The sequence below is a fragment of the Phragmites australis genome, chromosome 14 (assembly GCF_958298935.1).
Source record: "Phragmites australis chromosome 14, lpPhrAust1.1, whole genome shotgun sequence".
Classification (NCBI taxonomy): Eukaryota; Viridiplantae; Streptophyta; class Magnoliopsida; order Poales; family Poaceae; genus Phragmites; species Phragmites australis.
In genome coordinates this window covers 29,891,481-29,915,483 of record NC_084934.1, presented here as the reverse complement: position 1 = coordinate 29,915,483, position 24,003 = coordinate 29,891,481, and the positions used below count along the sequence as shown (strand labels likewise).

At 44.6% G+C, this 24,003-nt stretch overlaps 2 protein-coding genes across 4 annotated transcripts; both read left to right on the top strand.

The window, feature by feature from the left end:
• Nucleotides 1-6,135: 6,135 nt before the first annotated feature.
• Nucleotides 6,136-7,004, top strand: LOC133889998 (uncharacterized). The gene is made up of 2 exons (XM_062330430.1): nt 6,136-6,518; nt 6,570-7,004. The coding sequence occupies exons 1-2, from the start codon at nt 6,154-6,156 to the stop codon at nt 6,811-6,813; spliced, it is 609 nt and encodes a 202-aa protein (XP_062186414.1). The 5' UTR covers nt 6,136-6,153; the 3' UTR covers nt 6,814-7,004.
• An 8,459-nt stretch (nt 7,005-15,463) lies between these two features.
• Nucleotides 15,464-19,815, top strand: LOC133890853 (probable potassium transporter 9). 3 transcript variants are annotated; one of them, XM_062331459.1, is made up of 11 exons: nt 15,464-15,513; nt 15,708-15,820; nt 15,909-16,143; nt 16,226-16,471; nt 16,593-16,646; nt 17,091-17,351; nt 17,457-17,509; nt 17,624-17,747; nt 17,833-18,087; nt 18,278-19,409; nt 19,614-19,815. In XM_062331459.1, exons 2-10 carry the CDS (start codon nt 15,782-15,784, stop codon nt 19,360-19,362), a joined length of 2,352 nt encoding a protein of 783 aa, XP_062187443.1. In that variant the 5' UTR covers nt 15,464-15,513; nt 15,708-15,781; the 3' UTR covers nt 19,363-19,409; nt 19,614-19,815. The 3 variants fall into 3 exon arrangements, with proteins under 3 accessions (XP_062187443.1, XP_062187442.1, XP_062187445.1); XM_062331458.1 differs by having other exon boundaries at nt 15,465-15,623; XM_062331461.1 differs by having other exon boundaries at nt 15,491-15,623; nt 15,733-15,820.
• Nucleotides 19,816-24,003: the final 4,188 nt, after the last annotated feature.

Below are 24,003 nucleotides of genomic sequence, written 5' to 3'. Positions count from 1 at the left end.
CGCGGGCCGAAGCCGGGGGAAGTCGCGGTGGAAAAGCGTGAGCGGCATCTTATCAGAATCCGTCACGCACCTGTGTGTGTGCGTGTAAAATGTATTTCTTCCTCATCCGAAACAATGTGGTTGTTCCTTATGCATGGAGTTTGTCGTTCCAAACAGACATTGCCAGGTGCCGTAAGATGCGGATTTAGGTTCGTTCTGCAGCAAAATTCAAATTCATCTGTGAAACCTAGCCTTAATTTGTTTGGACAATGGATCCAACATACGGCATGCGACATGGCACGAAGTCATGTTTGAAATGTAATATAGGATCAAAATCATCTGACTTTACGATAAAAATAAAGAAAAATAGTATAATACAAGATGATAAATAGTTTTGTAACTTCAAATACCGTAGCAAAAGCCCTATAGCAACGAGACTATAGCATATCATCCAACCCATCTACCTATCATCCAACGGTCACTGAGTTCCCGATCACACTGAAATACCCGGGAGATGGAAAGGAAGACTGGGTGAGGATGCAGACCGCACAGTGATTCAGGGGACAGCTTTTTTACCGGACGATTTCAGACAGTACACTCATTGTCTCTGTGATGTCCCAAGCTCAATTTGGTCACCTCTGCGGGTAAACAAGGATGACTTTGTTTGCAGTGTGAACCAAGCCATTTTTCTTTAGGCACGCATGCAGCTTTTGGACGGCGCAAATGCAGGGGGATATGATTCGTGAACATTTCAGATAGTGATTAGTGTTTGGTTGAAAAATGAGGTAGAATGAAATGATTATATTTATATATTTGAGAATTAGATGATTTTATTTATATATAAATGTTTGTTTGATTGATGAGATGATGAAACAAGTGGGATGGTTGCGTTTACTGTTTTTTTAACGGCTCTATCTCGAATCTTTAAAAAATATTCTCTGATTTCGAACTATTTCACCACGCTACTCTCTATCCAAACAATTTAAAAATAAGATGAATCAAAAAAACCTTATCCCATTTCACAAACCAAACACTACTTAAGGGCCTGTTTGGCAGAGCTTCTCCTGATTCAAATTCTCTAAAAAAATTGATTCTCTGATGAAGTGATTCTGTGGCTGAAAGTGATTCTTAATGATTCTCTAGGATAAACTCTATGAATCAGGAGAATCAGCGTGGTCAGCTCCTCAGGAGAAGCTACTTTTTTCAGCTCCTCAGCTTCGAGTTCATTTCAGTGAATCAGGAGAAGTGATTCACTCAGGGAGCTAAAGCCAAATTCTGCCGTTTGGCAGAGCTCCTCCAGATTCAGCTCAGAAGCTGAATCTGGAGCTCTGCCAAACGGGCCCTAAACCTTAGCCCACCACGCACACAAACTGTATTCAAAGCAGACGGGATTTGCTTTGATCCTCAAGCGGGGCAACGCGATTGCACACAAGCCTATGCTACTCGGTTGTAGATTCCAATTTCATAGTGCAGTGCAGTCGGCACATTAGCATTGCGATATCTCACTACCAATACACTATGCTTCCGGGAAGAGTGATTATTATCGGAGGATTAGTTGAAAAAAAAAGTATGAGACACGTAACAGAATCAACAGATGGATGATGAATGGATAGTCGAGATAGACGGTATGTAGGTAATATGTTCTGTATGCTTCAGCGGCTGAGAGCGATTGATAGTCGAGTAAAGAAACAAGTGAACCTATGGCTAGGGTTCTTATAGTGGAATATGTTTACTCAGGTTCGAGTTCTAGATTCGACGCGGATACTTATATTTTCTTAAGATTAAATTTTGAGATGGATAGTACATACATATGCGGGTGTATTAAGGGTCTGATTGGTTGCCCGTATGAGAGTAATCTGGCTCGGTGTAATCTCAGAAAGAAACGTGTTTAGTTGTCTACATACACTGTTCTAACATGATTCAGTGGATGCAAATATACATCTGTAGACTGATCCAAGAGGGAAGCTCGATTCAAGCTTCTTTCCACTACCTGACGGATCCACTTTTCAATATCATAAAATTATCTTCATACTAGCAACCAATCACAATTTCAACTATTATATCCACTCATATGATGTTAGATTCGGTTAACCAAATAGAAACTCAATTCAGCTTGTCTAGACAGGTAAACTAACAAAATACCATTTTTTTCAATAAATATGACTCAGCTCAATTTGTTTTTCTAGCTGTATAAATAATGTATGTGTGCAACCAGTCACACTTTAAATAATCAAAATACGTGCACACAATACATAAGATTATATCTTAAATCTTATTTAAATATATGCTAGAATATACCTACATGAGTGTGTTAATATAAGCGTGGTTTTTTTTTGCACAACCTATACTTAAACAAGAAACGGGTGAACTTTTTTCATCGATTCGAGGAACTTGAACAGCAGTTCTACAGTTTGTTGCCACTTTCCAGGGTTACAGTATTGCAGTACAAAGGAGTGGTGATCAGATAGATATTCGGATAAGTCTCTCTGCACCGCAATCACAAGCCCGTTTTTAGTTTTTACTGCAGGCCGGGGCCAGCTTCTATGACGAACCGGCAGTACAATTCACTCTCTCCAATTTGAAGTGATCGATGAGTCAACCTGTACTGCGTGCGTCCTAATCCTTTCTTTTGCTCGGATCATTTTCTTCAGCAAAGAAATTCTGAATTCTGATCCGACCAGGTCAGGAGCTGCCTTCGATTTGCGAGGGCGACACGAGCGGAGGAATCATTGTTCCGGGCTTCCGGCTCGCGTTTCCCCGAGCAGATATCATCGCGCTGAGCCAATGATTTGCGGACGACGAGCCTGACGGGATCATTTCTGCCAGCGGTTTTGGGAACACTACTACACTAGGGACCGAGGACTCGAGGAGCGCTCGTCCGGCGATCAAGTTTGCAGGGCGCAACCACCGGCCTAGCTAGCTACCCCTACCAGCTGCCTACCTGCGACAGCTCTGGTAGCTCAACAGTCGGTGGTCTAGACGTATATCTATATATTTAACCAACCGGGCTATGCTCAGCTGCTGATGTGAGCGATTAGTTAAGCTGCATGTTGTGTTCATGCATGTTATTAGGTGCCAAGAAAATTATATATATATTGGTTAAGATCCACGCCATGATTGCAGCTTTGCAAATCCTGCTCGAGTGCCATCATTCTGCTCTAGTGCACAAATTGACAGGCCTTGGAAACTTGGGATGTGGGCCTTTGTAACTTAAAGTGATCCGAAGGCTAGATAAAAAATAATATAAGTGAAGAACTGTTTATTGATATTAAGATCATCTATACCGATTGTTACAGTGACACTCTATTTATAGGTCGTATTCGATCACTCTCTATTACAGTTTACAAGATTATCTCTTCAACTGTCACATGCTCGACATATTCGAGGATATTAAGGTGCTTTCCTAAATACATCTAGATTATTTACAATCTTGCTCTTTATGTTCTTCGATCGCCACCTATGGTCCACCCTTCGACCATGCCTTCACCCTTCGCTCCATCTTCGTGTTAGACTTATTCGCTTGGATTTCCGAGGGTCTCCGCTCGGTCGCACCTTTGGTGTCCCTCCGAGCGACTCCCTTGTGGCATCAAGTGAAGCCCTTCAGCTATGCTCCCAAGGTCCGACGAAAATTTCGCTCGTTATAATTGCTGGAATCGTCTCTATGACACGTAGAGTCCAAAAGGGTTTCTTTGACTTACCAAAGGTTTCCTACAACACAGATCTATAGTAAATGTAAGTCTTGTTAGTTCACAGCATCCATAAAGGTTTTTGACATGATGGCTGAAGAGGCATGTGAGATCATTCCTCAACAACAGTTCTTTATGGGCAAGGTTTCTCCTCGACGGGTCAAACCTGTAAATTAGATGGTATCATTGAACGTCGTTCTCTTCGGCTCGGTTGGGGACACGTAGGAGGGAGGCTGGCTCGACCGGGTACGCGCAGGGAAGGAAGCATGGCTCGATCGGCCGGTCAGCCAGTGTGCAGCCAAGGTCTATTTTGCACGTATATCTATATATATATATATATATATACATATACATATATATATATATATACACACATATATGTATATATATACACACATATATGTATATATATACACACATATATGTATATACATATATATATATATATACACGGAAGTGCACGTACTATAAAGTCAAGCACGCATTATATGTAGGTGCCGTGTCAGTTGCGTGCGCTCACATAGTCACATCACATGCATGCATGATCGCGGGAGAAGAGAATAGGAGAGGAGAGATCAAGCGAGGCATCGCGTGTGTTTGCTCGATGCTTCTGCATGATTCTAACGCCGACGGCCGGTACGTCGCTCCCCGGCTTTAGCCGGACAGTTGGGTGCCGGACCACACCCACGGCTTTAAAGCTGCTATTTTCGATCGATCGATCGATCGAGCCGTGGCCGCGGGCCGCGCGCGGTGAAGACGTCGTTGCCGCGAAATGGCCTTTCCGCTGTCCGTGCCGAGATTCGGCCAGGCAGCGTCGACAGGTGCATGCGCTGATTTTGGTTAGAGACGAGACAACAGGGAAAGGAGGTTAGGCAGGCTGACATACATAGCAGATGCCTGCAAAACTACTCCAGTAGTGTACGCCTCTGTGTCCAACTTGGCAACAATTAAGCATCTGCCTTATTTCTCTGGATCACCCGAGCTCGATCTTTCAATTCTATGCATGACATCTCCGATCGAGCTCAGTAAGTCGTGAGCATTTCACATCTCGGTATGTCTTTCTGCATGGCATCGATCGTCAGCGACATATATGATGTCCGTCTGCAACGCTTGCATGCAGTGCCGAAAATTGTCTGATTTCTCGACTGATGCTGCCTACAGTGGGCTGGACGGAAGAGCCTGTTGTTTGGGCTTTGGACTGCTCAATAGCAGGGTCGAATCTCCTAAAAAAACTAGAAGGCCTAGATGGCAACCTCGCCACTTTGGGTTGGGCTATGTCTTCTTTGTTTTTCAGATCTGCACCCATGATGCGAAGTGGTGAACTTGCAATGTTTGGGAGGTATAAATGATTTTTTTTCTTGTGATTCCAGTTTACAACCTTTATTTGAAGGAAATGAACACAACGCACCTTTGAACTTGTCTGCAAACGTGACTCTAGTGCTGTGCACGTATGTAGATGTGCACAGATCTACAAAGATCAATTGATACAACCATTTAAGCCCTTGGAGATTCTCACGCACGCACTCGTGCAAGCGACTGCACGCAGCCTCTCTCAGATTGACATAGCTCGTCTACTGAATCACAATGTCTGAATCCCTCAGTTCGTTCAGATCATAGACTGGCTAATGGGTCGGTTTGTCATGCGAACTCCAAACATTTTGCTCCATTAATTGCCATTTCCCATGTATTTTCCTCACCTCCTTCATTGCTACAAAATATTATTATTTGGCGAAAACACATTAGTATACTTTACAGCAACAGGAAATGACATTGACATGCATATTCCATCTCATTCATAGTTAGCTCACCACTTTGCCGATCGTGTCCTCCCATCGATGATCTACGTGAACACCACCCACCGATGATCGATCATGGCCCTCTCGTCATCATCAGCACCCATAAGAATCATATCCCACTTAAATTGCATCCAAATCAACAACCAAATCCTCAAAGCTCTCGCAACCAACAATCCATCAATAGCTCGCCAGCCTACGCACTACAAGGAACACCAAGAAAAACAAAGGAGACGCAACACAAGAACTAATTAAGTACAGGGTTGCGCACATACCCCAGACATCATTGCACTGCAGGTAAGGATGCAAGTTTTGTCATTTTAAGTCATTGGATCGATCCAAAATTAAAAAAAAAAAGAACTAGAGACTCACTCTCATCTAATTAAGTTAAGAAAAAAATAAACTAAGAGTCTGTTTTAACCGGAGATCATGAAAAATAACATGTAGATTTTAGATTGTAAGAAGCCGAATTGTAAAATTTGTATAAGCTGGTGGAACCTAAATTGCTGAATTATTATAATATGAAGACTGAATTGTTACAAATTAAATTATAATAAAAATATATTTATTTAAACTTACAGATTATAAATCACAATCTATAATCCCTAACTAACATAAACAGACACCCAAAACTAGATACCCACCTACATGCCTAGCTGCACTACACTCGATCGATCCCCATTCCCGTCTGGGCAATGCCGTCCTGTTGCTTGGAGTGCAAGCCATGCAACGGCATGCCCGCGCTCTTCAAGAGCCGGCACCCGACGCTCCAGCTTCGCCGTGCGTTAGGCAAGATGAAGAAGGGCGCCAGCCGCCGCCGCGCCGGCAGCTCCGTCCGCGCGGTCTTCTGGCCGCTCATGTCCATTCGCTCCGACGTCGACGTCCGCAACGACGTCGCGGTCGACCGGCCGCCGAGCTCCTCCACCGATGGCAGCGGCAGTGGCGCGCGCGTTCCGTCGCCGTCCCTCGATAACGACACCCCCGGCGCGGCGTCCACGACGGCCGCGCGGGTGCTCACGCTGCATGCCCGGCTAGGCGAAACCGCGGCGCCGCTGACGACGTTGGTGTCCAAGGCGAGCAGCATCAGCGTGGCAGAACATGAGCACGCCAGCGTCGTCGGCGCTCGCGACGTCGACGACGTGGAGGAGGCGTGCAGGAGCTTCGAGAAGCACCTGATAGATATGCTGGTGGAGGAGCGGAAGGTGATGGACCTCACGGACGTGGAGGAGCTGCTCTGCTGCTGGGAGAAGCTCAGGTGCCCGGCGTTCGTGCAGCTCGTTGGCCGCTTCTACGGCGAGCTCTGCATGGACCTCTTCTCCGGCGTGTCATCTGAATCAGAAGATTTTACCATTTGACTTCGCTGCTAGGCCTTTCTGCCATGACAGGTGGGCCCGGCGTCGGATATTGAGCGCTCGATGTTTTGCCATTGCATTTTGCCATGGCTCTAGCTTGCATGCGTACAGATTCTGGATACAATCAAACGCATGCAGCTAGCTGTCCTGTACTTTTTTTTTCTTTTGGTGTGTAATGTTTCTTTCTGTATGTAAATCTGACTGTTTTTCGTGTTTGAAATGTTTGGGTGATCGAAATTCGAAACCTTTCTGCAATTTGTAACAGCACTCCAGCAGCCTCTCCTTCCAAAAAAGAAAGAAAGAAAGAGAACACACACAGAAAGCAGCTCATGCAAAAGGCTTTAACAATTGATATGTCAGCCACTATATCTACCCGAGAGCCAACCATATCGTTATTTTCAGTCTAAACTTCGATGTCATTATCCTGATTCGTAAAAAGAGTAATATGCTAAAGATTCAATAATATCCTCTGATATGCCTCTTAATGCCAGTTTTAAAATTTTCACAAAAATTACCACTAATTGAATTGGTATAGATGCTAAAAAGGTAATTATCCCTACTCAAATTGCATTTATGTTTGGTTGAAACGTAATAGGAGTGATAATACTCTATGAATCATTCATGAGTTGCATAAGAAAAAATAAAATCGTGTGATTGTGAAAATTGATTTCAAGAAAGCATATTACAAGGTTAAATGACCCTTTCTCCAGCAAGCATTGAGAATAAAAGGGTTTCAGTATAATGATGTGATTGGATCCAAAGCTTTTTATCTGTGGGTTATGTAGGAATTAAGGTCAATGATGAATTAGGACCTTATTTTCAAACACAAAAAGGACTGAGACCAGAGATCACTTATCACCTATTCTCTTCAATATTGTTGCAGATGTGCTTGTGGTTTTAATATTTAGAGCAAAAAAAAGGATGGGTAAATCATTAGAGTTGTTCCACATCTGGTAGATGATAGATTATCTATTCTGTAATATGCAGATGACACCATTATTTTTATGGATCATAACCTCAAGCAAGCAAAAAATACAGAACTCTTGCTTTATGTGTTTGAACAATGTGAAGACCAGTACATATAATTATTTGGATGTGATATTAGATCTTTGTCCTTCAGATATCTTGGCATTCTAATGATTTGCAGGAAGCTAAGAAATAGTGATTAGAAGGGATCAAAGAAAAGTTTGAAAGAAAACTAACCGGTTGGAAGTGGAAACTTATGTCTGCTGGAGGCCGATTAGTATTTCTAAACTCAGTACTAAGTTGTCTCCCCATTTTCATAATGACCTTCTTTGAAGTCCCCCGAGGTATGCTTAAAAGACTGAATTATCTTCGGTCTAGGTTTTTTTTGGCAATGGTAACCTTAAAGAAATATCGGCTTGCTCGACGGGACATTGTATGCTAGCCAAAAGATCATGGTGGATTAGGTATTACTAATCTCTTGGTTATATATATTTGCCTCCTCAGCAAGTGACTTTTTTGGTTGCTTAATGAGTATGGCGTATGGCAACAACTGCTCAGAAATAAATACCTAGACGGTAAATCTCTCACACAAGTAGAGGGAAATCAGGAGATTCTCACTTTTGATCTAGATTAATGAAAGTGAAACTTGATTTACTCAGATGGGGATCTTTTCAGGTTAAGGATGGATGTCAGACTAGATTCTGAAATGATACTTGGTTGGGAGATTCCACTTTAGGTGAACAGTATCTATCAATGTATAATGTGGTTAGAAGAAAGCAAATCACAATGACGGAATTCATGAGTTCCTTACCGCTAAATCTCTCTTTCCGTAGACCTATTATTGGGATAAACTAATTGTTTAGCATAATATGGTGTCTAAATTATTACATGTTCAATTATTCAATGGATGAGACATCTTTAAATAGGGTTGCATGTGAATGGAAAATATTTAGTTCATTCCATGTACGAACAAATGATAACACAACCCATATTTGTCCCAACAAAACATCTATGGAAGCTTAAGCTCCCACTCAAGATCAAGATTTTCTTGTGGTACTTATGTAGATGTGTTATTTTGACAAATGATAATTTAGCAAAAAAAAAAAGGAAGGGTAGCTTAAAATGTTGCTTTTGCAACCACAACGAAAGCACTCAATGTCTGTTTTTCTTACTGTCATTTTGCTAGATCCATTTAGCATATAATCACTATTTCTTTGGGAATTCAAAAACCTAAATTTATGGGTCATATAATGGGAAATTGGTTAAGAACAAGGGGAGCTACTAATAAATCAGGACTTCTAGTAGGAGTGGCTACTATTTTTTAGTTCATATGACTCTATTGTAATGATATTGTCTTTAATAAAAAAAAACTACTATGACTTTGATGTAGGGAATTTTTAAGGGAATCTTTTGGTTGCGTTTCTGAAGGCTGATACAAACGGAATCAGAAAGGGAAGATATTATGAAGGCCTGCCACTGTATGAAGGTGGTGGCTATGTAAATCTTTGTCAAGAATGGGTGGCTGTATAATCATAAGCTATGTGGTTAATGTTTTTTATCTTTTATTTCCTTCATGTTGAAATGATGTAAAATAAATTTAGGTTGTATGTAATGAGAACTCTTTTCTTTATTAAAAAAATATTGTTAACACAAACCTAAAAACCTTGATCTCGTTGATTTATATGAATCCATATTCTTAGTTCTTCAATAAGCCGACGATACAATCATTTTATGAAACATGACATTTGAGTAACTATCTAGCCTAAAAATATTTTTTCATAAAATAAATGGTTTTGTTACAGTGAAGCTAATAATTTTGAGGAGGATTATTCACAAATATTTGGATGTGAGAAGGGAAACTACCTTTTTAGATATTTAAGAATTCCTATGCATCATACAAAAATAAGTAATAAGGATTGGAAGGAGGTGGAGGAAAGATTTCAAAGAAAACTAAGTAACTGAAAAGGAAAATTATTGTCTGTTGGTGAAAATACCCCAGCTATGGATACCCGATGATGTACGACGGTATACTATAATGACTATAATTTTCAAATTGATATAGCCATATCAAAAAAAAAATGACAAAAATAACATCATATGTATATGATTGTACATAATCTTAAAGGTAGGATGTTAATTTTCACTACCCATTCTCTTTATAAAACGAGCCCCCAAGGAGCATGCAGGGGTGCAACTCATTCACTATTATTTTTTAACAAACTCTCTCTCTCTCTCTTCTGTGGCCATGGGTTCACCGATCATCTTTAAGCTTAAGCCCTCATTGAAGGAGGCTCTCGCCGCTCTGTTCGAGACTCGTTTCGTGCCACAACACTTTCTGTTGGAGGCAGGCTGTCCTTATTAGTTCAGTGCTTAACAGCCTAGCAATGTTCATGAACTCTTAAAGAGCAATACCTATAATATTATTAGAAAGGAAAGTGCGACCGTAACAGAGGTGGTCAGTTCGAATCCTCTCAATGTTTCTTTCCGAAGAGCACGGGTAGGAAATAAATTAGTTGCTTGACATGAGCTTCTAGCTAGAACAGCGAATGTACAGCTCAATATGATCAACAAGCAATCTTTAGATGGTCTCTACATCAGTATGGGTGTTTCTCTGTCCAATGTACTACTTAGTGACCGCTGTTTTTGGAATCTAATATTGTAATAATCATGTTATTTTGATTCCCACTAAATGTATATTAAATTTTGTTTTTTATGTTAATAAAACAATAAAATATTTATTTTTTATTGTCAATTTGCTAGATTTATATGGAGAGCAATTCAAATAGTGTTTGGTTTTCCACCACCAGCTAGTGTTTCTGATTTGTTTGGAATGTGGCTATACGAGGTAAAACAAAAACTAAGGAATCAAATTCTGGTTGGAGCAAGTGCTATATATTCGGTTATGTGGTTAACCCGTAATGATGTCGTTTTTTGATAAAGCAAATTTTGGTTCTCCTATTCAGGTAATTTTTAGGGGCACTCTTTGGACACCCTTTTGAATGTTGTTGCAGAAGGAGAAGTGCCACCATATGAGAGTGGCATGCGGTCTTTGGAGACTAATTTAATAGAATTCTTTGTCAAGTATAAATGAAAATTTAGTAATAAAATTTGTACTTAAGAGTTACCTTTTCATTATTGGGTTTCTATTGGACTATTTGTTGCAATATGGTGTGGTAGTTTATGGCTACAATTTTATAATAATGTATGGCTATATGCATCATATGATACAGAGGCTAGGATAATTCTATTTCTTTATAAAAAAAAATAGTAGCTCAGTTCTTTCTTGTTGTCTGAATCATTATCTTTGGTTATCCCGTGGAAAAGTTGCAGCATTATCCTCTTATCCGATACTACTTTCAGCATCGCTGCCCGAGGCAGGTCACAGCAGTTAACCACTGTTTCTTGCAGAATGTACAACCCCTGTAGAATCTAGTGATCAATTCACTACGTCCTTCCGCTCCGTTTACCAATTTTTAAGCTTTGGTTGGACTGTGGACTCGTCTAACATCAGAAGGTTGTTGTTCCATTGGCCTTTTAGGTCTTGGGCCTTCCTAGATTGTGGAAAGATGATCAAAGACGTCGCAGCCTTGCCAAGCTCGTACCAATGCGAGACTTGTTGAAAGTTTTGGTGCAGGGCGACCAGCTTCTGCTTCCGGAAAGAAATTGAAAGGACGAATTCTTCAGAAAAGAAAAGAGAAGATGGAGTTCATTAGGACGCAGGGTTGGCATCTTGAGACGCCACTTATGGACCTGAGCATTCCCAGCACAGTTAGTTGATTGGTGGATGCCGTTGAGCCGCATGGAGGCTACCGTACCTAACGATTGGCAGGGAAAAGAAAGGTCGTTTGTTTGTCTGAATTTCTCATGCGGAAAATCACCGAAGATGCAGGGAATGGATGTCTTGGATCATACTTTGGCTGCCATCGATGGAAGATTGCACGAAAACAAGCGGCAGCCATCACACAAATAGCTCGTGCAGGAATCTAAGCCCGTCGGGGTTAGAAGCCCCGGCGTCGCACACCGTCGTTAAAAATAGCCTTTAATAAATACTTCGGATTAGGGATCCGGTTTAAAAAAATAAAAAACCATAAAACTTGAACAGCACAGTAGACATGGAACATAGATTGAGCACTTGCACGTGAACGTCGCTCCCTGTCCACTACGGCCATGACATGTACAAGCAAGGTTACTGAACCATACCTGTGCGCGTCATCTCTACACGTGGTAGGCCAAACCAAACTCAAACCCAAACCCCAACACGCGTACGATCGATATCGCTCGGGACCTCGGAATCCCATCAGCCGCTGCAACCGGAGCATGCATGCAGCCAGAGACCAGAGCGCCGAAAGTGGCATTCTTCTTTCTGATCGTGCATAGCACATGTTCGCTCCTGTTCAACCATGTGAGCATTAGTGCACATGCACGACAAGACAACCATCAACGACAACAACAGCGAACGATCAACTTTCATGTGATAGGATTTGTGGTGCCGATCCTTATCGTGAACGCCGGCCGCCGACAGCCGCAATGTGAGCTTGGAAAACACGGCGACGACAAAGATGTTATCGTAGGCGGCATGCAGCCGGCGGCCGGCCACATGCATACAGGCGCCACCGGTTAATCCTCTCCCCTCCCCTCCCCTCCCACACAGGTCACAGGTAGCAGAAGACCGGGCGCTCCACGTTGGTCCGCCTGACCGCGATCTGCGCCACGCGGTGGTGGGATGCAGTGGCGTGAGCGCGCGGCCGATCCACCCATCTGTGATGATGCGGATCGGAGACAAGCGCGGCGATGCGGCTGATGCGAACGCTCCATGGCCCGTGCATACGGATTGCCGCCTCCGTTGGAGAAGGCATCACAATTTTTGGTTTTTTGGAGCCGCGTCTCGCGATTCACAAAGAAGTATTTTGATTGGACGGACCCATGGACTGGACAAATCCTATTCCTCGAGAGCGACGGACACCACCAACATTACGTTCACGTCCGGCTGGCACTAGTATATACTAGCAGACTAGAAGTATGGGAGAGCAGGATACGATTCCGATTCGCTTATCTTCTTCTTCTTCTCAGCACTCTTCATGTGGTGACGATGCATTGGGACTTGCGAGATCCACGGGGAGATAAATAGCCCATGTGCTCCTGGTGATTGGTATGTCCTCGCCCTGCCGTTTAATTCCATTCTGTTGCGTCAAGGGTTCGGTTTTATCGTTTCCTGATCAAATTCGTTGTCGGTCGGCAAGCCTGAAGATTTCATGTGTGCAGTGCTGGACTGCTGGAGTGCACTGACCAGTGACCATCTTTCCAACGCCTTAATTACTTGGGATTGACAGATCCTGATTTGCTAAGAATAATTCTAGTACTACCACTGTATTAGCGCTGACATGGGCTGGAGTCTTTTCTGTCCTGAGCTGGTCCCTGCTTCCTTGCACTCTTGATTCTTCAGAGGCTTCACGCATCGCATTACCTAGAGGCTAGAGGTGCTGAAACAAGGTCAGATTTTTGCACTGAATCTATTGGGTATGGATGGTGCTGTTGCCTGTCGCTGTTCCCTTGCTCATCCTTTCAAGTTTCAGGACGAAAACAAAACGAATCCCTTTTATTCGGTTGAGTCTCCAAGGTTGAAAAATCATAGCTCAAAGTAAAAATGAAAATCAATAAGAAACTCATAATCGAAAAAGTAAAATTTAAAAAAATCAATAAAGAGAGACTAGAAAAAGAAAAATTCAAGCATATGCAAAAATATAAACTTCATTACTCAAGAATGTCAGCCTTATTTTAAACAGATTATAAGTATTTTTCTCTAAAAAACTCTCACTTATTACATAGACTAAACACTCATCTTCTTTTCCTCTAGAACTCTAACACTAGGCTCTCAAATGGGTAACACAAGAGGCTCAAGTGGTTGGTTCCAACTCTTCCATAGCCACACCCCTCTATTCATAAGCCTAGAAAATTTTATAGTTAAGTTTCCTAACTTGTTATCGAAATACCTCTCTCTTATAATATACTCCTACTTACCACCGATGATATTTTAGTTTATTTCTTGTTCCGTCTATCGAAAGGCCGCGACACTTTTACGACTTAGCTTCGCTTGAACGCAAGCTTCACGATAGTGCCACGTACTCCTATAATCCTCTCACGATTTTGAGATCCAACTATGAAACCCTCTGTACATTTCTCAAAGCTGACTCGTTACTCTCTTATATCTTAAGTAAACACTCTGATATCGACATATGTACTCCGTCTTATGATCTTGATCGCCGGCAAGTCTCTTTCGCTCTAGATCACTCAAAACGTCTTGTTATTTACACCGGTATTCCTTTCATTTGACTTTATCAACACACCATCTTTATTGTCTGTTTCATGCTTTGCTTAACCTCCACGTGTACAGTTAAGATCACCTTTGACTCCACATAGCCTCATTAATCGTTTGACACTAAGCACCCGTTTAGCCTTGAGATCACCTACCATCTACCGCTAAATTGTATCCGTCACATACACACTATGAGATAAACAAACATATTTCTCTAACTCTAACTCTAGCTAGTCCAAAATCAAAATACTAAAACCAAACCCAAACAATTCAAACCCCGACAAATCAAATTGATAAATTTATCAATCATTTATTATATATAAATTAAAATATATTTTAACTTAGTTTGTGAGAGTCCTTGCTTTTCATCATCCAGTCATCCTTGTTCGGATTGTTACCGATTCGTTATCAGCAGCCAGTTTCTAGCCGACTTTGACTTATCCTCCTGCCCAACTCTGAACACACAAACTCTGTATACACAAACTCTGAACAAGTGACTGAAAAGGTTGGATCTTTTTCAAGCGTCACTAGCTTCTTGCACTGGTCAGTAAACAAAGAGAGAAATGATAAGATTCTATTTAGGCACCACTACGAGTCACACCGCGACACAGTAGGACCCAGGGGAGGTTTTCCTGGCCTGCATTCCGAAAGTTACCAATAAAACTTTCAGAGTTTCGTTTCAACAAATAAAATAAAATAAAATAAAGCTTTCAGAGTTGGCACGCCGCCGTGCTGCGAGAATGTGAGATCACATGCCTTCGTCGGTGGCCTCACATAGCCGGCTCTTTTTTAGCCTCAACACTGATATAAACTCACGTTTAAACACATATCACATTCTATATATATAAACTTACATATTTTAAGATATACGTTAGATTTATAATATATAAGTACATGCCTATCGAAAAGAATCACAATTCGGACTCCGCAATGCAACCTATACATAAACTGCTATTATGATCTACAGAACGCTCGAGACCGTTTGAAAAAAATCTATTTACGGGACAACTCAGGAACGGAACTTGCGACCGGTCGTTCTCCCACCGACGCTCTACGAGCGCGTTCGCCACATAGCCTGCTCTGCTCCTCCGCCTTGCTGCATTCGGTGATTGAATGGTGACACTCCCAATAATAACCAAAAGCTGCTTCATCCTTGTCTGCACAATGCAACCCATGGATTTTTATGTGCAAACAGTGATGTCACTCGGTAAAGATGCACCTGTCCGGTCTGAATTATATCATTTCATCTCATCTTTCTGTCATGCCAATCTTATCTCTCTGCTTCTGAACATGTTAGCCTGTAGGCGTGTGCTGATCCCCACCACACGTGCCCATTGGCCATTGCTTCCATTATCAAATAGCGATCCCGTGGGGCTCCAGCTCCGCTCCGCTCCGCTCCGCTCCCAACTTTTCGCCCTGGATATGTACGCCTGCCTTCCCTCCTCGCGCTTTCCCCTCCTCGTGTTTGTATTTTATTCTCCGCTCCCGATTCCCTAGCGCGAGCCTCACATTTTCAGTTCTCTCTTGTTTCGAGGTCTGTGTTCGTTTGTCTAGCTTTCGTGTTCCACTTCCTGGCAAACTTAAATCCGTTCAGTTGATGACATTGTTCTTTGTACAGACTGCTGATGCGTTTCTTGGCGCAGAGGCGTAGATTGATGGTCAGACTCTAGCTGGTTTCTTGATTTCGCAGGCATGGATCCCGAGCTTGGCGTCGGCATGGCACCCCGGAAGGTAAGCCAACTGCGGTAGCATCGATGAGCTGCTCGAATCACAGCTAGATCGAGTTGCAAGAGTGAGTGGTTTGGCGTGCTGGTTGCAGAGGGAGTCATGGCGGACGACGCTGCTGCTGGCGTACCAGAGCCTGGGGGTGGTGTACGGCGACCTGGGCATCTCCCCGCTGTACGTGTACAAGAGCACCTTCGCCGAGGACATCACGCACTCGGAGACCAACGAGGAGATCTTCGGCGCTCTCTCCTTCATCTTCTGGACGCTCACCCTCATCCCCCTCCTCAAGTACGTCTCCATCGTCCTGCGCGCCGACGACAACGGCGAGGGTGAGCAACCATATTCAACAACCACTGCAGAATTCTTATTTCTGACCTGCGCTTGTGTTCATGTGATTTCTGGATTTGACAGGAGGCACGTTCGCGCTGTACTCTCTGATCTGCCGGCACGCCAATGTGAGCCTCCTGCCCAACAGGCAGGTCGCTGACGAGGAGCTCTCCACCTACAAGCTGGAGTGCCCACCTGAGGTCGCCGACAGGTCACGCGTCAAGGAGTGGCTGGAGAAGCACAAGAAGCTGCACACCGCGCTGCTGGTCATGGTGATGATAGGCACCTGCATGGTGATCGGGGACGGCGTTCTCACCCCAGCGATTTCTGGTATGTACCTTTCAGTCCATACATGGCTTCCAGCTTAATTTGATACAATGGTGGTTCGTCAAAAGCTGATGGTTCAGTTGCTGACCCATGGCTTCGTGCTGTGTTGTTCTGCCTGTTGCAGTGTTCTCAGCTGTTTCAGGGCTCGAGCTCTCCTTGTCCAGGGATCAGCATGAGTGTAAGTTTACAATCCACTGTACACGATATTTCGTTGAAGTTTTAACAGGCCTTGTAGTTGAGTCCAACTGACTATAGAGGACTACAATCTACAGAATGTTTTAATCGTTGGGAAGGTCTTTCTTGTTGAGTTCAACAAGCCATGCTGCAAAACTGTGAGCCTAGCAAAATGGTAGTTTAATACACAGTAAACCTGTGGCTTTCAAAAAATACACAGCAAAACTGTGAGAGTTCAGTTGAACATAATAGAATCAGTTACCAAAATAGGAAGAACCTATCAAGCAGAGCTATATATCATAACTATCTAGATCTGATCATCTGAACTTTAGCAAGTTTTGTCATAAACTGTATCTGAAAGGGAAATAGGATATATATGGGGCTAGTTAGTTTTTTTTTTTTTAAAAAAAACTGTCTTGCTGTGCTCATTTCTGTTTTTCACATGCAGATGCCGTCATTCCGATAACCTGCGCCATACTAGTATTCCTGTTTGCGCTCCAACATTATGGCACGCATCGTGTAGGATTTCTCTTTGCCCCAATAGTTCTAGTCTGGCTACTCTGCATGAGCGCAATCGGCCTGTATAACATCATCTACTGGAACCCTCAAGTTTACCAGGCTCTCAATCCCTATCACATGCTCAAATTCCTGAAGAAGACTAGGAAGTCTGGCTGGATGTCCCTGGGAGGAATTTTGCTATGCATGACAGGTACATCACTGTATACTGATTCCATTTCTTCCATTTGCAATTTGCAAGAGCTGTGGCACAGGGTGATAAATAAGTTAACACGATTGTAACATGTTTGCCATTCAGGGTCTGAAGCTATGTTTGCGGATCTTGGTCACTTCTCTTACAGTGCAATCCAGGCAATTCCACTGATCCTGCGCTTCAAATACCTCTATAAATATTTACATGTAACATTTCATTTTTTACTCTTTGGTGTGTAAGTCTGAAGTGAAGTCTGGTCCTTGTTTTTGCAGCTTGCTTTCACTACTTTAGTGTACCCTTCATTGATTTTGGGATACATGGGTCAAGCTGCTTATTTGTCCAAACACCATAACCTTGACGCAAGCTACCAAATTGGATTCTACATCGCAGTTCCAGGTATACTGGATTGTAAATTCTTATGGTACCCTTCTACATATTCAGAGTTTCAGACATTTACAGCATTTTGCCTGTGCGATTGCAGAGAGTGTCAGGTGGCCTGTGCTTGTGCTGGCAATATTGGCGTCAGTGGTCGGAAGCCAAGCAATCATCAGTGGAACATTCTCCATTATCAACCAGAGCCAGTCCCTGAGCTGCTTCCCCAGGGTGAAAGTTGTGCACACATCTGACAAGATTCATGGACAGATATACATCCCTGAGATCAACTGGTTGCTCATGATCCTCTGTATTGCTGTAACTGTCGGTTTTCGCGATACGAAGCACATGGGAAATGCATCTGGTAAGTATCTTACATCCTGCCAGTGATTATAATGCGTATGAACTGGTGAAACCATGTACCCGAACTTGTTGCTTCTTAAGAAAAAAAAAGTACCTGAACTTTTTTCTGAAATGCGTATGCTGATGTTCATGCAGAGAATACGTTAGACTATCAATTGTTCATGCCGCTTACCTTCTGAACTCTTGTGCAGGCTTGGCAGTGATCACGGTGATGCTTGTGACGACATGCCTCACATCCCTGGTGATCATGCTGTGCTGGCACCGGTCGCCTTTGCTGGCCCTGATGTTCTTCCTCTTCTTCGGCTCGATCGAGGCGCTCTACTTCTCAGCGTCATTGATCAAATTCCTGGAAGGCGCGTGGATGCCGATCCTCCTGGCCCTGATCCTTGTCGCCGTCATGTTCGTGTGGCACCACACGACCATCAAGAAGTACGAGTTCGACCTGCAAAACAAGGTGACCCTAGAGTGGTTGCTCGCCCTCGGCGACAAGCTCGGCATGGTGCGCGTCCCGGGCATCGGCCTCGTCTACACCGACCTCACCTCCGGCGTGCCCGCCAACTTCTCCCGCTTCGTGACCAACCTCCCGGCGTTCCACCGGGTGCTCGTCTTCGTCTGCGTCAAGTCCGTGCCGGTGCCGCACGTGCTCCCCGCCGAGCGCTACCTCGTCGGCCGCGTCGGCCCGCCGGGCCACCGGTCCTACCGGTGCATCGTGCGGTACGGCTACCGCGACGTGCACCAGGACGTGGACTCCTTCGAGACGGAGCTCGTCGAGAGCCTCGCCACCTTCATCAAGCTCGACGCGCTGTTCCGGTGCAGCGACGCCGCCGCGTGCAGCGAGCCGCGGGACAGCAGCTACTACGAGCGCGAGAACGCGCTCACGGTCATCGGGAGCAACCCGCTGCGGCGGCACCTACACTACGACGACTCCCACGAGATGAGCGCGGGCACATGCAGCCCGAACGGGATAGAGCTCGCCGCGCCGGCGCCGGCGATCAAGAAGCATGTGAGGTTCGCGGTGGAGTGCAGACCCAGGAGCCCCGGCGTGGACGAGCGCGTGCTGGAGGAGCTGCGCGAGCTGTGCGAGGCGCGGGAGGCCGGCACGGCTTTCATATTGGGGCACTCGCACGTGCAGACGAAGCCCGGTTCGTCGCTGCTGAAGAAGCTGGCTGTCGGCGTCGGGTACAACTTTATGCGGCGGAACTGCCGCGGCCCGGACGTGGCGCTGCGCGTGCCGCCGGCGTCCCTGCTCGAGGTCGGCATGGTGTACGTGCTGTGAGAATGCGGGCTTGTTTGGAGGAGTTATTCTGAACTAAATTATCTGTGGTAAGTGATTATCTAGAAGAAATAACTTTTTAGATAAAATATATAGAGAAAATGATTATGTGAGGGAAGCGAATCATGAGAAACTAATTTTTTTCCGCTACTAATATATTTAGTTTAGTTTTGAGAAACATTTTTATAGAATCATTTTGGAAGCTAAAATTTGTAAATTATTGTTTGACAAAACTCTTATTGATTTCACTCTAGGACCTTTACCAATCGGATCCTGAGGTGACAAGCAGTTTCCACGGCTTAAACTATGGATCTCTCTGGTTGTGCAGTACGCAGATGTTAACCTGCTGATGTAAATTGTAATGCGATGCAATGATATTTCCCAGTGGCACTAGATACGCAACAGCTATATTGATTCATACACGATAACAAAGCAAATGCATGCCTTGGGAGAAAACTGATCCTGCACGGTCGCATTGCATATTTGCATCCCATCTCATGATTTTGGATGAATGTTTATGCAACTACAACGAATTTCTCGGTTAAATTTGATATAGACTATTTCAAAACATTTTCTGGAACAAATCATTTCAAAACATTGCATCTGGGAAAATGCCACTTTTTTATGGGAGGAAAATGCCACTGAATCTTGTGAACTTTGGAACAAGCCTTAGAAAACAGGAAACGAGACAAAACAAGAGATGCTCTAATGGTGGCTCGGCCCACTTAACCCCAATCTTCGCAGCCCATCATACGATCTTCCTGCAAAACAGATACCATTCCCTACTAAAAAAAACAGATACTATTCCCGTCCCATCTCACCATCTTCTCGAACGAAAATCCTGTTTAGAAGACGCGTGGCCCATGACAGCCTAAGTCACGCGTCCAAGTAAGATGGCTCATATTCTTGTTAATTTTTTCTCAAAATTTGAGCTAAACTTTTTCTAAAAGTTTGAGCTAAACTTTCTCTCGGTTTTTTTTTAAAAATTCAAAAATAGAAGGACACGGAGAAAAAAAGTTAAAAAATAAGAGGAGGCTTTTGGAAGGGGGCGAGTCGAGCTTCTCGCACCGTCGCACGCGAATTAGCAGCATCTCCATGAGAATCCTAACGTCCCCCATGGCGACGTGGACCTATCTGCCCTCCGTCTCTTGGCAGTCCCTTACAGTCGTCTCCGGCGCTGTCAGAGCCTCAGAGGAGGCCCTGCAAAACTCTGGAGCCCGTCGGGAAGGTGCGAGTGATGTCTGGTCTCTGATGAGGTAACTGAGAAGCATGCTCCGTGTCACTGTTTGCTGTGTCTTGGCGATTGATTGACTATATTCTTTCCGAAAGGTTCCTGTGTAGCACCGTGCTCAATATTCCTTTTCCTCTCTGAATGATCCATTGTTTTCAAGATTCCGAGGGCATGGTTGGCCCTGCTAAAGCATCTCTTAGCTTAATCAATGATCATTGCAGCAAATAAATTGAATTAATAGCGTAATTATGTTGCTTAAGAGTTTAGCATAGTAGCATGCTATAGCTGATTGTAAATTTTGACATGCCCAACATGGTTTGTTTTAGTACCCTTCTAGTGGTAGTTATATTTCATTGTATTGGTAGCCCCGTTGGCCAGTGGGAGAGGGGGGAAAACTTGGAAAACAAGCTTAGTAAATTGTGAAATACAACATCTCAGGAAAATTTCTGCAAGATAGTTTGTATTGGTATTGACTTGATTTTGCTCCTACAACAAGAAAAGGGAGTAAATTTTTAGTTCCCTTGTTTGGTCTACTGTTATGTGTTTTGAAGAATCTTCTACATGTATGACAAAAGGTCAGGCATCATAGAGAGATGTATGATTGGTGATGGAACATACCAGTGGAAGCCTGCTCCAGTTAGTAGTTGCTTCATCTCAAACTCATACGACAAGCCGACAAGGGGACATTATACAACAGCAATTATGCGGGTAGGAGTGCCAAAACAGAGTTGTGTTTTGCTCGATCACACTATTCTGCATGTCCAGGAGGGAGGTAAGAGATTCTTGTTTTGGTAGGAGACCAATTCCTTTTCCTTTTCATATTTTAATCAAATCCAGAGCCACCGCCCAATCCCCTAGATCAAGGCAGTCCTGGGGTTGGTGCCCTCGGCCCTGACGAGGCCGGCGTCCTGAATCAGGGCGGCCTCGGGGTGGCGCGCTCGGCCTTGATGCGCCACCTGACTCCCCTACTCTATCGTCAAACGATCCAGGAGCCGCACTGGCTGTTGGCAATAGTGGCGCCACAGCAGTGGAGCCTCTAGCCTCGGTCGGCCCCCAGATGGTGTGGACTTCTCTATGCTCGTTCGTGGCCACTGCACCCCAGACCTGGATCGCACCCGGTGTGAACCGGCCATGGCCGTGCTCTCGCAGCGCCCCTTCCCCCGCCAGATTAGCATCCAGGCGCTGACCTCGATGGGGAATGTCCACATCATCCTCCTCAGCCCAAACGACGAGGCGGCCTTCTTCAAGTGCCTTGACTTGCTCAAGCTCCGACCTCGACCAGGCCTTATGGCATTCCAATGGTGAACCTGTTCTCCATCTCTGTTGGGGTCATTCTGAATGTGGCCATGGCTCCAAGCTGCCCTCAGGAGATCTCCTGCAAGGTCCTCGCTGAGCCTAAGCTACACGCTCCCGACTTCGTGTTCAGCATGGCGGCCTCGTGCGTCCTCAGCTACCTAGCCCCAGAGCGCCTGGTTGGAGCTCCCATGCGGGACTCCGCCGAGGAGGTCCCGGTCTGCCTAGGCCCTAACACTACTGCTGCTAGACCGACGGGGGCCCTCCCAACACCGGCGCCTCAGGAGGCTTCACCGCCCCCTACGCGCTGCAAGCGTCGTGCCTTCCCACTAGCATGACGCATGAGCATGAGGCTCAAACAGAAGGCCAGCCATGAGTTCAAATCAATGATCGCAAAGGCTTCGGAGCTCAAAGCCAAGCAGCTCGGGGACACACCCACCTTTTTACCACCTCTGTACACCGCCCAGCAACTGCAGGTCCTAGATATCAATTGCAGGCTGGACAAGAAACAACTTCTCCAGCTTTCTGCTACCTCCACCTTGGCGCTTGCACTTACACCATGAAGCCGGCTCTTCAGGCTATCCTCGTCGCGGGTAGTAGCGCTCGGTGCATCCCTCTCTGTGGTGTTGTTTGGCTAAGGGATGTAGAAACACCCCATTTTGGTTGTGCATATGTAAATAGTTTGGCTACTTGCACTATATCCTGTTACCCCCCTGGCTGCCCACCACCTTCATCCATAACTGCCTTGGCTCTGGTTGCGCGCTAGCATTGATCTCTTTGGTGCTTGTAACATGTACAATGGAGCCTGCTAGTATGAAAAAAACTAAATATATGCAGCTGGAATGTTAGAGGGTTAGGTGATGTAGACAAGTGCCAAGATGTGAAAGCTGATCTCTTGGATCATCGATACCTCTACCTTATCTGTCAGCAAGAAACCAAACTTGCAGACGTACCCACCTTGAAGGCCGCCACTTTCCTCTCTACTGGGTTCTCTTCCTTTAGATATAAAAGTTTGGCTGGTGCTTCCGGGGGTTTGCTCATAGCTTGGCCGCAACACACTATCCGCGACACCACACCTTGAAGTCAACTACACCTTATCCTCGTCCTTTGAGTCAGTTGTGGATGACCGCCGCTTCACATACACCAATGTCTATGGTCCTTGCTAGGATGCCCATCGAGATTGTTTCCTATCTGAACTACAACATCTGAGCTCTATCATCACTGGCCCATGGATGCTTTTTGGAGACTTCAATATCGTCAGATTCCTTGAGGATAGAAATAATGACAACTTCTCTGTTACCAATGCTGACTCCTTCAATGTCGTTGTCAATGAGCTTCTCCTTCATGATTTACCTTTGCTAGACTGAAGGTTTACTTGGTCTAATAATCGGGAAAATCCAACTCTTGTTCATTTGGATCGGGCTTTCATCAACACCCAATGGGGTTAGCTACTTTTCAACTCTACCTTGAGCTCTATGGTTCGGACCACCTTCGACCATGTCCCCCTATTGGTGACGGCCACCTCCACTACCCTTGTCTCTCAAGTCTTCAGGTATGAGCATATCTGGTCTGCGAATGGAGACTACAAGGAATTGGTGCACCAAGTCTAGGGTGCAGAGGTCAACCAAATCCCATGTGCCCCCCAACACCTCTCCAAAAAGCTCAAATGGGTCCGAGCTGGATCCAAAAAGTGGGCTAGATGTTGTAAACACCTTGGTGACATCGTCTGCGCTTGCAAACAAGTAATCACCCTTCTAGATGTGGTGAAAGAATTGCGGCCCCTCAGCCAGGCTGAATCGCTCCTCATGGATATGGTCAAAGAACAATTGTCAACATAGAACAAGAATGTCTCCATCTACTGGCGTCAACACTATCACCTCAAGCTTTGCAAGTTTGGCGATGACAGTATAGGCTTTTTCATGCCAATGCCTCGGGTTGAATGCAGAAAAACCAGATCAAAGTTATCCATGACTAGGGTGTGTTGTTCTATAGCCATTCCGGGAAGGAAAAGATCCTAGGCGACTTTTACTCTTCGCTTCTGGGGACCTCATCGGAAACCCACTAGGACTTCAGCCTCTCCGAGCTTTATCGAGAAATTAGCTCCCTCGCCCATCTTCATG